Consider the following 16,024-nt stretch of genomic DNA (forward strand, 5'->3'; position numbering starts at 1 on the left):
AATATGGACTCAGAATGTCTGGGTACAAACCCCAACTCCAACAATTACTACCTGGGGACATCTTGCAACTTACTTAACTTCCCATTACCTACTTTTCCTCATGACTGGGATAATAACAGCACCTCAATCAATGTATATAAACTCATAAAATAGGATCCAATACAAAATCAGTACAGGATCTAACCACTCCTATACTATAACAGGCACACTTTATTTAATTGCACCTCACTTTGGTGCGCTTCGCAGGTATTGCATTTTTTACAAATTGAAGGTCTACAGCAACCCTGCATCAAGCAAAACTACTGGTGCCAATTTTTCAACACCACTTGCTCACTTTGTGTCTCTATGTCACATTTTGCTAATTTTTGCAATATTCCAAACTTTCTATTATTATACTTCTTAAGATGATCCATGATCAGTGATCTTTAATATTATTGCAATTGATTTGGGGCATCATAAACCAAGCTCATATAAAACGCAGAACCTAATCAATAAAATGTTACTAGTGTTTTGACTACCCCACTGACCAGCTGTCCTTCTTCTTTCTTCTGCTATTCCCTGACACAAAAATGTTGAAATTAGGCCAACTTACAACCCCTACAATGGCCTTTATGTGTCTAAGTGAAAGGAAGAGTCACATGCCTCTCACTTTAAATCAAAAGTTAGAGATAATAAAGCTAGTGAGGAACGCATGATGAAGCCAAGACAGGCCAAAATCTAGGCTTCTTATGCCAAACAGTCAGCCAAACCGTAAACACAAAGGAAAAATTCTTGAAGGATATTATGGAACACAGAAATGATAAGAAAGCAAAACAAGCTTATTGCTGATACAGAGACAGTTTTAGTGGTCTCGATACAAGATCAAACCGGGCACAACACCCCCTTAGGCCAAAGCTTAATCCAGAACAAGGCCCTAAGTCTCTTCAAGGCTGTGAAGGCTGAAAGAGGTGAGAGAACGCAGAAGAAAAATTTGAAGCTAGCAGAGGCTGGCTCATGAGGTTTAAGGAAAGAAGTCATCTCCATAGCATGAAAATGCAAGATGAAGCAGCAAGTGCAGATGTAGAAGATGCAGCAAGGTTATCCAGAGAATCTGGCAAAAATAATTAACAAAAGTTGCTACTACACTAAACAACAGATTTTTCACTGCAGATGACACAGCCTTTTATTGGAAGAAGATGTCATCTAGGACTTTCACAGCTCAAAAGGAGAAGTCAATGCCTGGCTTCAAAGCTTCAAAGGGCAGGCTGATGCTCTGGTTAGGGGCTGAAGTTGAAGCCAACACTTATCTACCATTTCAAAAATCCTAAGGCCCTTAAGAGTTATGCTAAATCAACTGTTGCTCTTAAATTAAGAACAAAGCCTGCATGGTAACACATCTGTTTACAACATGGTTTCCTGAATATTTTAAGCCCACTGTTGAGATCTACTGGTCACATAAGAGTTCTGGTGAAGATGTACAGTGAGACTAATGTTGTTCATCTGCCTGCAATGCAGGAGACCCAGGTTTGATTGCTCGATCAGGAAGATCTGCTAGAGAAGGAAATGGCAACCCATTTCAGTATTCTTGCCTGGAAAATCCCATGGACAGAGGAGACTGGCAGGCTACAATCCATGGGATCACAAAGAGTCGGATATGACTTAGTGACTAAACCACCACCTCTGAGCATAAACAGAAAGCACAGCCGGAAGGTTTACCTTTTTCTTACGATTTCCACTTTCACGCTGCACTGCCTTCATTAGGTGCACCAGCCGATCTACAAAAGTCTGTTGTGCAGCCAGCAGAGAACGCATAACTCGGACAGACTTATCACCCTGAAGGAATTCAAAGGAAAGAAAAGTTAATTCTATATAGCATAATGATCAGAGTTTCTTCAATAGCATGGGTGACCTTTATTTATTATTTAATAACTACAAACTTCAACACAAAGTAATACTGAAAAAAGAATTATCTTGATTCAGAGATAACGAGAAGCCTGCTATCTTAAACACCAACTCTTCTACAGTTGAAAATTATGTGAGTCGTCAGTGAATACTCATCTATCAAAAATTGCACGTTTTTTCCCACATGCAACTGTGTGACAAGACAGAATTTATTGACCCAAAGTGTATTCACTTACTGATTCAATACATATCTGGACGTTTATAATTTCTTCAAAAATGTTCTGGGCATATAGTAAAACAATACTATCTTCAAGCAACAAATTAAATCGTTAAAAAAAAGTTCTCAGATAGCAATATAATATGCTAGCTTAGTAAAATAAAAACCATAAAAACCAATGCTATGAAGTCTTATGTAGTAATTCTCAGTTCATAAGATATTATAAAATAATATTTTCTCATTTAATTTCTCCAATTACACTGAAAGAAGCAGCTTGGCAATTATATATTTTTATTTAAAAGACTGATATTTAATCTCAAAGAGACCAAAATTTCCTCAGAGGATGACAAAGGCTATTAGTGACAGAATTGAGATTAGAAGAGAGGACCAACTGCTTATTTTCCAATCAGTTTAGATATAGCAAATCTATGGGCTCTGAGAACTATAAAAAAGTTTGGTCAAAGAATTCAATAAGATGTGATTTAAATTTCAAGACAATTTAAATGGAACATGAAACAGCAGATAAATATGCTATGAAGCAAATGTTTCTACAGCAAATCAGGTAATGTTGTTGAGTTTTTTTTCATGGCCCATGCACCCTCTGCTGGCTGAACTGAGACATTGCCTTAACAATCACAAGAACACCAGGTAAAAAAGGCCTACAGATCTCTAGAAAATGTGTCCATGTAAAGTATCTGCAATATGATCACTGCCAGATTTAAGTAAATGTACTTAGTCTTAAAAATAAAAATAGAAAACAGAGAGTGAAACAAAAGAGCAGAGATTTGGGTTTTTTTTGGTTGCATCAACAGGTTTGTTTCATTAACTTAGGGGTCAACAAACTTTCTATAAAGGGCCAAGGATTAACTACTTTAGGTGTTGCTGACTACAGAGTTTCCATTCTGGCTATTTACTCCTATTGTAGTCAAAGTGGTCACAAACAATATGAAAGCAAATGAGCATAACTATGTGCCAATACAATATTACTTATGAACACTGACTTGTGAATTTGACATAATTTTTATGTGTTGCAAAGTATTACTCTTCTTGTGACTTTTCCCAATTATTTAAAAACAAAAAGCAATGTTTAGCTCATCAGATCAGATGAGTCGCTCAGTCGTGTCCATAGACCATACCAAAACAGGCAATGGGCCAGATAGGGCCCATGGACTGTATACGCCAATCCATACATTAAATGGTTACCTTCAACAATGCTTGGCTGAACCGTCTCATGACATTCAAGTACATTTCATGGGTCTTTGGATCTCTCTGCTGAGTATCTTGATCTTCACATTCCACTATCACATACCTTAAAAACAGGTTAAGTCATTCATATAAGTGTGAAATGAAACACAGATTCATTTTATTTATGCCTTTCCATTAAAAGATTAATCCACATTTGCAAAAATAATGAGTAATGTAACATTTTATTATCACTCTTTTAAAATCTGAAAATGAAGGGAACAACACACAAAACCTTCTATAAAAGATAAATTAGTAAAAGGATGCCTTAATTTGTAAAATATCCTAGATTTTCTAAAAATTTTGGGATCAAAATGAGCATTTTCTCCTAATTCTTTATGAGGTACATAGAACATTAACATCTTCAGAAATCATATAAGCTCACACATCTACCAAGTAACTCATGAACAATAATATTTAAAAAATTTATGTAATATTTTTGGTATTACATAAGGCTCTCTTATTCTGGGGGGGAAAAAAAAAAACTCTGAAGCTTTTCTCATTAACATAAGTCCAAAAGATAAATTTATTAACTTTCCCTTTCCCACCCAATTTCTTCATTTCTTGAAATTCCATATAAAATCTTCAATGTTTCCATCATAAAACTGTGATTTTAGAGAGCTAAAAAAATTTAAATATAAATATATTCTTAAACCTACACTGCTTATACAATTCACTTAATTATATGAACAATGACCTGGATTAGATTTTAGAGGTTGTCTAATCCAGTGTTTTCAGTTGTTATTACTGGAACAAGCCATACTGACATGCATTTTATATCAGTACTTGTTGCACAGAGCCCATGTGTGCATGTGGACGCGTAACGCAGAAAAAAGATTCACAAAGCAATATTCTATGAATAATATGTTAATATTTGTTATTGTTCTATTTCGTTTTTCTTTAAATAACACAAGATTGTGAGCTAGACTGTGAGCCTTAAAATTTATTTCAAATGGATCATGATGTACAGTTTGAAACTTGCTTGTTTTAAGAATTGATGCTTTTGAACTGTGGTGTTGGAGAAGACTCTTGAGAGTCCCTTGGACTGCAAGATCCAACCAGTCCATTCTGAAGGAGATCAGCCCTGAGATTTCTTTGGAAGGAATGATGCTAAAGCTGAAACTCCAGTACTTTGGCCACCTCATGCAAAGAGTTGACTCATTGGAAAAGACTCTGATGCTGGAAGGAATTGGGGGCAGGAGGAGAAGGGGACAACAGAGGATGAGATGGCTGGATGGCATCAATGACTCGATGGATGTGAGTCTGGGTGAACTCCGGGAGTTGGTGATGGACAGGGAGGCCTGGCGTGCTGTGACTCATGGGGTCGCAGAGTTGGACACGACTGAGCGAGTGAACTGAACTGCAAACTTAGAGGTGGTTGTATCTTGCCCATGGTGATGCAATTAAGTTGAATGAAGAGTTGAAATCAGAATCCGGGATTCTGGGCTCCAAGGTCAGAATTCTTTCTAGTAATCTTACTCTCTCACACTGTTTGACCTTTTAAAAACCACCTGAAACTTCTTAACCTCCTTAACTGATAGTACTTCACAAATCTCAAATCACAGGGCTTACTATTTTCCTTTACACTATGTCCAGAAAGAAATATTCAACCACCTAGAAGGTAAGCTTCAAGAGAACAGAGAGTTTATCTGTTTGCACTATACAGTTAGCACTTCCATGCCTGGACATAATACTTAAGGTGGTCTGCTTTTACATTCATCTACCCTAGTTTTCAAGCAGTAGATCCCCTTTTCAGGAAACTGCTTGTCATTTATAACTGAACATGTGTAAAACTGAAGCTATCACACTAAATGAATGATTTTTCTCTCAATTTAAGGCATTATCAACATTTCTGTCATTTGGGCTACAGTTTGGATCACCTCAATACAAGAAAAAAAGAAAAAAGTGAGGTTGTAACCAAACCAGTGAACACAGGTCCTACCTAAAACTATTCCTAGCACTTTGTGTTTAATTTGGGGCCTCTAGATCTAAAGCCAAGCCTAGGCCACATTCGCCCATTTCAAACACCTGGAATTGTTCTCACTACTAGCCAGCCCTGTCTGGAATCAATCAGCAGATACCTTTCACCCAGCTTCTCTAACCCTAAGACAAACACCTTACTGATCAATATAATCATCCTAAAGTTTTCTTCTTTAAACTACCTTCATCATGCCCCATGATGGGGCATGATGGGTCCCATCATGGGTCCTTCTATTTAAAAACAACTCTCTGGGGCCCTAAGTTTCTGGTTCAACCTCCACTGTCTCCAGTTAATGCATTCACACTCTAGTCAGCTCGACTCCCCTACCCTACTTTGTGCTTTTGCTCATGTTATAGTACTGTCCTGAAATACCTTCCCGCCTCCACCCTTCCTGATTCTATCCACACTTCAAACACAGGGACACTCCATCACTTCCCAGAACTCTTAAACACTAAAAACTTCCTTCTTCTCTAACGTCCCAGAACAGGTACGGCCTCTCACAACAACTTCTGCTGATAATGTTACCTGGCTCATCACTGTTTCACAACTTACTCCCTAGCTCCCTTCAGAAGTTATAAAAAACCTGATGTCAGATTCTGTATCTTAAAAAATATTTAGTGGGCCCTGACATATGCAATATAGTCTTTACAAAAAAATATTTTAAAGGCTGGTAAAAGTTAAGTGCCTTCTCCTACTGACTTCCCAGTGCCATGCTGTACCATAGTAACAGGTGATCTGGAAGTCCTCAGAGCTGCATAACCTAGAATTTTCTGTAAAGCAGTATGAAAAACTAAACCATGAAACTACATTTACTTTATGTTCCTGACAATAGTTCAAAACCAAAAATTCAAGAAAGCATTCTTAAATCTTGAACAAAGAAAACCACAGGATTCATAAGTGTCCTTCTATAGCCACAGGACACATACGAATTTAAAATAAAATTTAAAAAAGCCAATAACTCTTTAAAGTCTTTACCATCTCCATCACCTTAGTATGTAGGTAGCAAAGTCTCAGTATGGAATAGTGAGGTCTTTACTATCTCCATCACCTTGAGAGTCCCTTGGAAAGCAAGAAGGAGATCAAATCAGTCAATCTTAAAGGAAGTCAACCCTGAATACTCCTTGGAAGGACTGAAGTGGAAGCTGAAGCTCTAATACTTTGGCCATCTGATGTGAACAGCTGACTCACTGGAAAAGACCCTGATGCTGGGAAAGACTGAAGGCAAAAGGAGAAGAGGGTGACAGAGGATGAGATGGATGGATGGAATCACCAGTTCACTGGATGTGAACTTGGGCAAATTCCAAGAGATGGTGAGGAACAGAGAAGCCAGGCATGCTACAGTCCTGCGGGTTGTGAAGAGTTGGACCCTACTTGGTGACTGAACAACAACAATAATCCTTTAAAGTCTTTACTATCTTTGTCACGTTAGTATATTCATTGTCTTTTCCTGTATTTACACAGCAACTCCTTTCTAAACGAGCAATACAGATGACCGTGATATACAGGCTCCATTGCTTTGTTCAGGTCCCCTTGACTACCAAGTAAACACAATGGCTACAGCCATGTGATAAAGGTCACATAACAAACAGCTCTCAAAATCACTCAAGCCAAAGTTCTGATACAAAGGGCAAGTCCATCTAAAATAAAAATGACTGTCATCTCCAAAATGAAGGATAAACTTAGATTAAGACAAGAAGACCAAGATTTGAGTCACTTCTGAACTCCGTTCACAGCAGTAAGAAGATTCTACAAAGCACTCATGTACTTCTGCTTTTGAACTGTGGTGTTGGAGAAGACTCCTGAGAGTCCCTTGGACTGCAAGAAGATTCAACCAGTCCATTCTGAAGGAGATCAGTCCTGGGTGTTCTTTGGAAGGACTGATGTTGAAGCTGAAACTCTAATACTTTGGCCACCTCATGTGAAGAGTTGAATCACTGGAAAAGATCCTAATGCTGGGAAGGATTGGGGGCAGGAGAAGAAGGGGATGACAGAGGATGAGATGGCTGGATGGCATCACCGACTCAATGGATGTGAGTCTGAGTAAACTCCGGGAGTTGGTGATGGACAGGGAAGCCTGGCGTGCTGCGATTCATGGGGTCACAGAGGGTCGGACACGACTGAGCCACTGAACTGAACTGAACTGAACTTCCTTAAAACCTGTCATTTTCAAGTAGAAATGCAGACAAAATTATGTGGGTACCCATTGTATGATGACAGCAGTGGGCTACCTACTTTCCTGACAATCTCATTTTGTGAGATAAATAAACTTTATTACCTTGAAAGGTCTTAAAAGTTATAGAAAAACATGTCAAAGCAGCCAAAGTTTACTTTTAATTTCAACATACTGGAATAGCTATAGAAAAAAAAAAAAGTGGAACAATTTATAGATCCTGATGTTCAACATTTAACAGATTAGAAGCTATTACTTCTCTCTGTGGTTTAAAAGGTTGACATCATTTATTTTAAAAGGATTGTCTGTATTATTATAGGCCCCTAAGGATTCAACTATAGCAGGAATCCTGTTTAAATCAACAAAAAGGGAACAGATGAACAAGGAAATTCAAAATGTTCAAAATGAAATAGCACAATCAACTGAAATTTATATTTTAATACATTTGTTAGGGTAAGCTTAGACTGAGAAGCATATAAACTATTACATGTGATTAATATTTTATACTACTCTGTCCAGGTTCAACAGAAAAGAATGATTATTTTAAGTCAACTCCTTGAAATTATTTCCTTATTTTCATGCTACAACCACAAAAGTCGTATCTACCAAAGTCAGAAGTCCACATCAATAGCTCTTTCCCCCCTTGAGTATTTCTGAATATGTAATATGTGGACTGTAAATATGGGAAAAACAATTACTCCTCAGAGAATGAATAGACATAGCACATGCTATTGCATCAGTGAATCAGAAATACAGTGGGAGAACACAAATCAAATCTAAGTTTGATGGAACATTTATAAGACTGGGAGCTAGGGCTTCACTTTGTTTATTATCTGTAGAGAAAACAAAGTACTCTTTCTGAACAGAAACTGTTGCCTCACTGGAAACTGTTCACCTAATAGATTTCCTACTGTTTAGCTGCATTCAGAATGGTTCGAAAACTCTTCCTGTTGGGGGCCAGAGTGAGGTACTCCGCCCGTGACAAAGGTCATGAGGAAGGAGGCTCGACATACGCAAAGGCGGGATTGAGCCTCAGGAGTCCCCCTGGAAATCCTCGAGCGTCTACCCCCATAACCAGAGCCTGCCTACTTTACTACTTTGTGCTCTTACCTACACCTCTGACTTTACGGGGGGCTGTCCCCCACGACCTCTTTGGGAGAAGGAGTTAACCTAGAGCTCCAGTTAATAATAATTCCTGGGCGTGATAAGACTGTTTTAACCTACAAACTCCTCTGAAGGTTCTCTAGCCTGCCTGACAGGCTCGTCTGGCCAAATGTGATTGCTCACAGCCTCCCAACTGTGAGAGGCACGAGATGCTTTAACCTTCTAAAAACAGGTTCCTTAGAAAAGTTAGAAAACTATAAGTATAGTGGGCTGATTAGAAATTGTACTGGTGAAGGGTTTTTCATTTGTTGAGCCAATGTTTGTTGCTAAGTCTCCATATCCCCTGCCCTTACACACATTAATGAATATATAGAATTAACCTTTGATATTAATCACGTTAGACCTTAGGCTAAGTAAATTCTTTCCTTAACTAAAACCCACTACACCCTCACCCTGTAGGAATGTAACTTTATTTGGGTGGCGTCTGTTTTGAGAATAATCAGCCCTGGAGAAATAAGTGTCCTGATTGACTGACCGCTGTCACAAGGAGAGGGTCGTAAATTGTCAGCAGGCCCCCCTGGCCAGAAGATGATGTAACACCCCTAAGACCTCTGTATACATTTGTATGAAGCACCTGACTTTGATAAAAGTCAGGACTGCTGACCCCGCGTGACTTTTGCATAACATCTCAGTGTATAAAAGTAGACCATGGAAAATAAAGAATGGGGATCAGTTTCTCGAAACACTGGTCTCCCCATGTCGCTCTCTCTCCCACTCTGGCTGAGTCTCCATCTGGAGCGCGGAACCCACCATGCTTACTAATTATGCCTGGGCTTCTAAGATCCGACCGGGGAGGCCTCAGTGTCTCCTCTCCTTCGGGAGAACGGAAGGACGCCTGTGGCCTACGTAAGTGGTGCAAGCTTCTTGTCTTGAAGTTTTATTGGTCTCCCGCGTAAACCAAGCCACTCAGCCTCTTTTCTCCACTGAATTTTCCTACTGAGCTATCCTTATTCTATCACTCTTTATATCCTTAATTAATGTTTAATTAAGCAATTGTTTCCTGATCCTCGCCTACGCCGTCTCTCCTTCGAATACCCTGGATCAGCCGGGGCATAAGACAGCAAAGATTTTATCACAACTAATTTCAAATTTTACAGTGAAATCTAGTCTACACTCAAATCTAAAGAATACATAATTTTAAACAGCACATAATCAGTGTATGTACAAACAGCTTCTATAAGTGACTAATCTACACTGCAAGTAATGAGCCAGAGAAACTTTCCATGAATATTACAAGGAAATGAATATTACAAGGAAATAAATATAGCTATAAAGGAATTCTTAGTAAAACATTTAAAAATATATTAAACCTTGATTTTTAAATACCTACGAGGCTTAAAAGTACGTACTCAAAACCTTGGCACTGTGCCCTACACATTTTAATTTACTCTAAATTATTTACCTAAATTTTTACGAGGAAGTATTTTTCCTTAACACCAATTAATAGACATACACTTAAGAATTCAAATTGCAATATGGAGAACTTTAGGAAGCAAGAAGCTGCATTAAAAGGAAATAGTAGTGATTTGGTAATATAATAATTTCTAAGCAAACCTTTCAAAGTTAAAATGGTGATTAACAACTAGCCAAAACATTCTGTGGATGTATTTTCACAGACATACTGAAAGTTACTGTGAGGGAAATGTAGTTTTATGAATATTATATTAAATTGCTAAAGAAAAGCATGGAATTATTTTTCTTCCCATTACAAAGACCAAAACAGAAAAACACAGTTAAACATAGTAAACTGAGCAGTAAGATTAAATCCCGGATCTTTTCTACAGATAAAAAAATATCAAGTTTGTTAGGAAGTTTAAAAAAAATGTTCTCTCAAATGTACAGAGGCTTCAAGTAGAGCTTACCCACTGGCTCTGCCTTTTGTTTGCTAAAAACTGGATACGGTTCTCTTGTCTAGTGTTTAATCCTACTGCTTTCTTTAACTGAACCAGAAACAAAGTATTTCTCCTGTGGCTTAAGCTACTTGTTCTCTACACTTTAAAATTCTATGACAAAAGGGAGCCATGCTTCATATTAAGTGTGTCTCAGTAAGTCAGTTAACCTTTCTATACCTTAGTTCTTCTCTTTCTTTCCTTCAGGAAATGTGTTCTCATGTAAAACAGAGATACTTACATTTGCCCTATTTAACTTCACATGAACAAACGAGAAAAGGTCACTGAAAGCACTCTGTAAATGGCAAAATTTGAAATCAGTGATCTAATCCCAGCTCAAGTTTTAGCAAGTTCAGCTACATCATGCCTCTGCCTCAGTTTCCTCATCTATAAGATAAGTAACTTCAAATTCTACTTTAGCATGATTGCAGTATTTTAGTAAATAATGTGAATATACTGAATTACAGTAAAGTATCATACTTACACTATTTAAACAGCATAAAAGGCAGACAGACATAAAACTGAAAAAAATCAATTAACTTACCCAGTTTTATCTTAGATCCTAGAAAGTTAGTGAAAGGAAGAAAAACTGTGATGCTAACAAGCATTTCCATGAGCATAATTGCAAAGAAATACAGCTAGATATAAATATTGTATAGGTTTTTGGATGATTGCTCATACTTTAAACTGCCTTTTTGTTTAGTTTGGGGAAAAAAATAGTCCTAAACAGTGATTATAAAATAAAAAATTATTTCACATACCAGTATAAATAATTAGCCAGTGTTGAGTTTTTGCAGGCTCTTGATATCAAGAAGGTACACAGATCTTGCTGAAAGAATTAAAAGAAATGTATTTATATATTACCATCTGCTATTCACGAGGGGGAAATAAGAGAGTCTACATTTGCCTATCAGTTTTCACCTATATATCTATGCCACAGATCAGATTTTTATGCATCTATCTATCCCTCCATCCCACCTATCTAATATTTATTCTAGACCAGGCAATATGTGAGAGAGGTTAAGGACACCATAGTTTGCAGAGTTCCTGGTTCTACTGGAAGCTTAACATTTAGTGGAGGAGAGATGCATTAAAGGAAGTCATAAAAATAACTTGGACTGCGAGGTCAGAGGCTGCAATGAGGATGTGATGTTTAGGCACGACCAGCATGATGGTATGGACCAAGGCCCTGAATCTCACTGTTCAAAGAACTTTTAAGAGGCCCAATATAGCTAACATACAGTGAACACAAAAGTAAAGGAGGCTGAAAAGGGAAGCAAAGACCAAACTGTCACACTACTGAGTATGGACTTTATTTGCAAAGCAATCAACACTCAACAAAAGATCTAAAGCAGGAGAGTGAGGTGATCTGCTTTACATCTTCTGAAAATGACTCTATTTGCTCTGAGAAGTACAGACCTGAGATCAGTCAGCATGCTATTACGGTAGTCTAGAAGACTGAATGGTGACCGAGAGGCAATAGATTATTACAATATTTTGCAAGTATAATTGATAGGACTTGCTGATGGAGAGGATGTATGAAACAAAAAAGAACTGACAGCAACTCCTAAATTTATGGATTTAGTAAATGGATTGATTTGTTACGTCACAGAAATTCCAAGTGAAGCAAGAGTGTTGGGGGAGAGAGTTGTATCTTGAAATATTAAGTTTGAAATGCCTGTCAGATATACAACAGAAATCAAGTAGATATCTGGATATATGAATCTAAAACTCAGGAGAGAGAAATGTGCTAGCAATGAGTACCCTGAGGTACTCATGTCAAGCAACAAGAAAGTACTGACAAAGGAAACCAAGAAGGAACGGCTGGAGAGGTGAAGAGGAAAACGGGGGATGTATGGTATCACTCAAACCATGAAAAGAGTCAGCTTTTCAAGAAGGGAGTCATTTATTTTCCTGAATAATGCTGCGAGAAATTTAAATACACACAACCACAAACACTGAAGCCATTTACTATTTTATTTTAGCAAAGTAAGTTTTAATATAATGATGGGAAACAAAGGCCCTGAATGATGTGAATTAAAGACTAAAAAGAAAGGAAGGAGACTCGAGATGGACAAACAACTCCTCTGAGATACTTGATTATGAAGAAAACAAAGAAAATTAGGTACTGTTGTGAAGGATGTGGTATCAGGGAAGAATTTTTCTTGTTTTCTTTTTTTTTTCCAATATCTGAATTTTTAAAATGAGAGATACTAACATGTCTGAGTATTTCTACCAGGAAAAGAAGAGAGCATATCTTTCAAGATGGTTATATTATTCATTGTTAAGAAAACAGAAGTAAAGAATGGGAAGAGATTCACATCTGTAAATCTAGTGATGGTAAATGGGAACCATTTTTATTTAATGACTCCTATTTATTTCCATTAAAAATGAGGCAGAATTGTGATCTAGAAACTGTGAGGCAGGGCATAAAGAACAGGGCTGAAAAGGTATGAAAGAGTCACTGTAGAGCAGGGAGAGCAACCATCTAGAGAAATGTAGGAAGTCAGCCAGTGTTGAGTGCCCACCTGGTGTTTGCGGTCATGAATATATGGTGATATCAACAGGCTAGGCTATGTGATTTCTTTCAAAGTATTAAGGCACAGACAAATTAGGTAATTAATTAGCCTTATCAAGGGTTAAGACTGTGCCAAGAGAACTGAAGAATGATTAAAATGATGAGTTGGGATAAAAGCTGTACTCAGAGGAAAGCAAACATTGAAGCGTACTGATAAACAAAGAAAAAGGTAGAGATCAATGCATTTAGATGTTTCAGGGCAGTAGTACAAAAAAGTGGTCCTTGTTCCCTCTGCTTAAAGTGCTCATCCCACAGGTCACCACACGGTTGTTTCCTCACCTGCTTCATCTTTACAGAAGATGTCACTTTTCCTGGGAGGCCTTCCCTGAACAGCCTTTTCAAAATTTCAATCACCTAACCCCACCCCAACATTCTCTATCATTCTATTCTGATTTTTCTTCTACTCTTTTACGGCATACAAATATTATTGACTATCATCAGCCCAAACACTAGAATGAATTCCATGAAGTGAAAAGATTTTGACTGTTTTCTTCTCTGCTGTATCAACCCTGCTGCTGCTAAGTCACCTCAGTTGTGTCCGACTCTGTGCGACCCCAGAGACGGCAGCCCACCAGGCTCCCCCGTCCCTGGGATTCTCCAGGCAAGAACACTGGAGTGGGTTGCCATTTCCTTCTCCAGTGCATGAAAGTGAAAAGTGAAAAGTGAAGTCGCTCAGTTGTGTCTGACTCTAGCGACCCCATGGACTGCAGCCCACCAGGCTCCTCCGTCCATGTATCAACCCTAGCACCTACAACAATTTCTGGTACACAGAACTCAAAAAAATACATGTGAATGAACTGCTTACTGAATCAGTCAATCAGTCCCTTTTGAAAGAGAAAAATAAACTGGAGCTAAATGGTTCCTTAAAGAACTCCTTTAAGGATTCTATGATCCAGTAATATAAAATTATTTTTTCAATATTTCCTGATATATCAAGAGGTAGGCAGAGACAAGCATACTCTAATTAAAAGTTAATAGTGAAAACAAATGTCACTCAGTTAACAACATTAATGCCTAAAATGTGACTAAAAGAAATGATATTGAATATATACATTTAAAACAAAACAAACCTCTTTCCAATATCAAGCATGTATTACTTATTTTCAGCATCAGGGATATGAAAGGTTCTTCTCAAATTAGAAGTCACAGGGATAAAAAACAACAATACATACTAGTTGAACTTCAGCAAATGTACTCCCAAATACAATTTTCAGAGTAGCACTAGCCATATAGACCTGTTTTACCTCAAAACAATTTTACCTCTGCTTAGGTAAAAGAACTTAAGAGCAGCTTAGTTTATTTCCCTAGTATCAAAGTCATACATTTCTACAAGGTAATTACAAACACCAACAACTACAGTAATGTTCATAAATGTGTTAACAATAAATATTCTGAGTTTCCTTAATAAAATATTTAGGTCCACTTTATTTTTACATTGTATTTCAATCCATTTATATTAACATGTCCAAAGGCACCAATAAAATGCCTTGAACTGAATTGATGGCACTTTTTGCTGAAAGGAAAAGTTATAAACATGTATCATAAACCAAATTATTTCATAAAGTTGTAATTATTCATCAAAATCAATATTTTCAAGACCAACATAAAATGTTTACTTGATAGGATCCCTCCTACAGGAAACATGAAAAGCTCTGTACTCACCTCCAGATTTTCACCATCTGAACTTTCTTTCGTTTTAGATGCAGAAGGAGGGGAAGACACTGGAGGAAGAGGGCTGGTTATAATTTGGGAGCTGAAAAAATAATACACTGATATGTAAAATCCTCTTTCTGTAAGAGAAGATACATATGTTCAGCACAGTTCACCACAAGTGAGTCTGGATAAAGTGCCATCTCCTAAAGTGTGTTCTGGCTAGCACTGAGTCACATTAGATTCTGGAAAAGAGGCTCCATAGTCAAAGAATATGGGTGATTCATCTTTGAGATGTATGTGCAAGTTTGCATACATTAAAGTTTCTGATAAATACTACAGTGTTTTTAAAAAGTACATTTTACTTTAAGCCAGTATTTTCCAAATATATTTGGCCACAAGACAACTCCTATCTCTTTTTCATCTTTTAAAAAGCATACAAATTGGTGACCAGCAGATACAATAGTTTATAGTTTACATCCTGTCATAAAATCTTAAACAGAGTTCTAATAAAACACTCTAAGTGGCAAAAGTAAGATGAAGTTAAGTAAACATGCCTAGAGACTGAAGCCCTCTCATGTACAGTGGAAGAAAATGTAAGGGATCTCCTCTCTTAAAAACAGGAAAACATAAAGGAGTCTATATAAGAAAAAAATGTTTTCCCCTCACTGTTTCTCAGTTTCCTTCTAAGTGAAAAACAGCAGATGTAAAAAAAAAAAAGCATTATCATCAACAAAAATTCAGAAATATAATCTTGAACTCATGTGATAATCGAAATAACTGTACTAATCCAGATAATCTGAATTCTAGATCTCATTTGTAATTAACAAATCTCATGATTTCTTCACAAAACAATTTTATACCCACTAAGTCTAGAACTTCTCATACAAATGTTTCTATTCATCTCAAATTTTAAGATTTTATGAAAAGAAAAATGGCAAAGTAGAAAGAACAAGGGCTTTGGAGTAAACTCTACCTAATTTGCAACACAGAAGACTTTGGGAATTTACTTCTCCTTAAGTTCTTCATGTCTAAATTAGGGATATGAACACCTACCTCAGAGGATTACTAATAACAAGTTTAATGTATATGGGCCATCTCCTGGTGTCTGCTACAGAGGTGGGAGTTCTTAACTGTTATTACTGTTAATAGCCTACTTTCAATTCAATTAACAGGTTGCTTTAACTACTAAAGAGGTGAAAAGCAGTCAATAAAAAATACAACTTTACAATAAAAATGTCTGAGTCCACTA

The 16,024-nt window shown here is 37.2% G+C and overlaps 1 protein-coding gene across 2 annotated transcripts in view; it reads right to left on the bottom strand.

Moving 5' to 3' along the window:
* PIK3C3 (phosphatidylinositol 3-kinase catalytic subunit type 3) overlaps positions 1 to 16,024 on the bottom strand; it is a 165,776-nt gene that overhangs the window by 65,931 nt on the left and 83,821 nt on the right. For both annotated transcript variants that reach the window (XM_027526401.1, XM_027526400.1), the window contains 4 exons: positions 14,785 to 14,875; positions 11,306 to 11,373; positions 3,302 to 3,407; positions 1,696 to 1,812 (listed from right to left, as the gene is read on the bottom strand). In XM_027526401.1, the coding sequence (XP_027382202.1) occupies positions 1,696 to 1,812; positions 3,302 to 3,407; positions 11,306 to 11,373; positions 14,785 to 14,875 (382 nt within the window). The remainder of the gene's footprint in view (positions 1 to 1,695; positions 1,813 to 3,301; positions 3,408 to 11,305; positions 11,374 to 14,784; positions 14,876 to 16,024) is intronic.

This window comes from Bos indicus x Bos taurus, chromosome 24 (assembly GCF_003369695.1).
Source record: "Bos indicus x Bos taurus breed Angus x Brahman F1 hybrid chromosome 24, Bos_hybrid_MaternalHap_v2.0, whole genome shotgun sequence".
Lineage (NCBI taxonomy): Eukaryota > Metazoa > Chordata > Mammalia > Artiodactyla > Bovidae > Bos > Bos indicus x Bos taurus.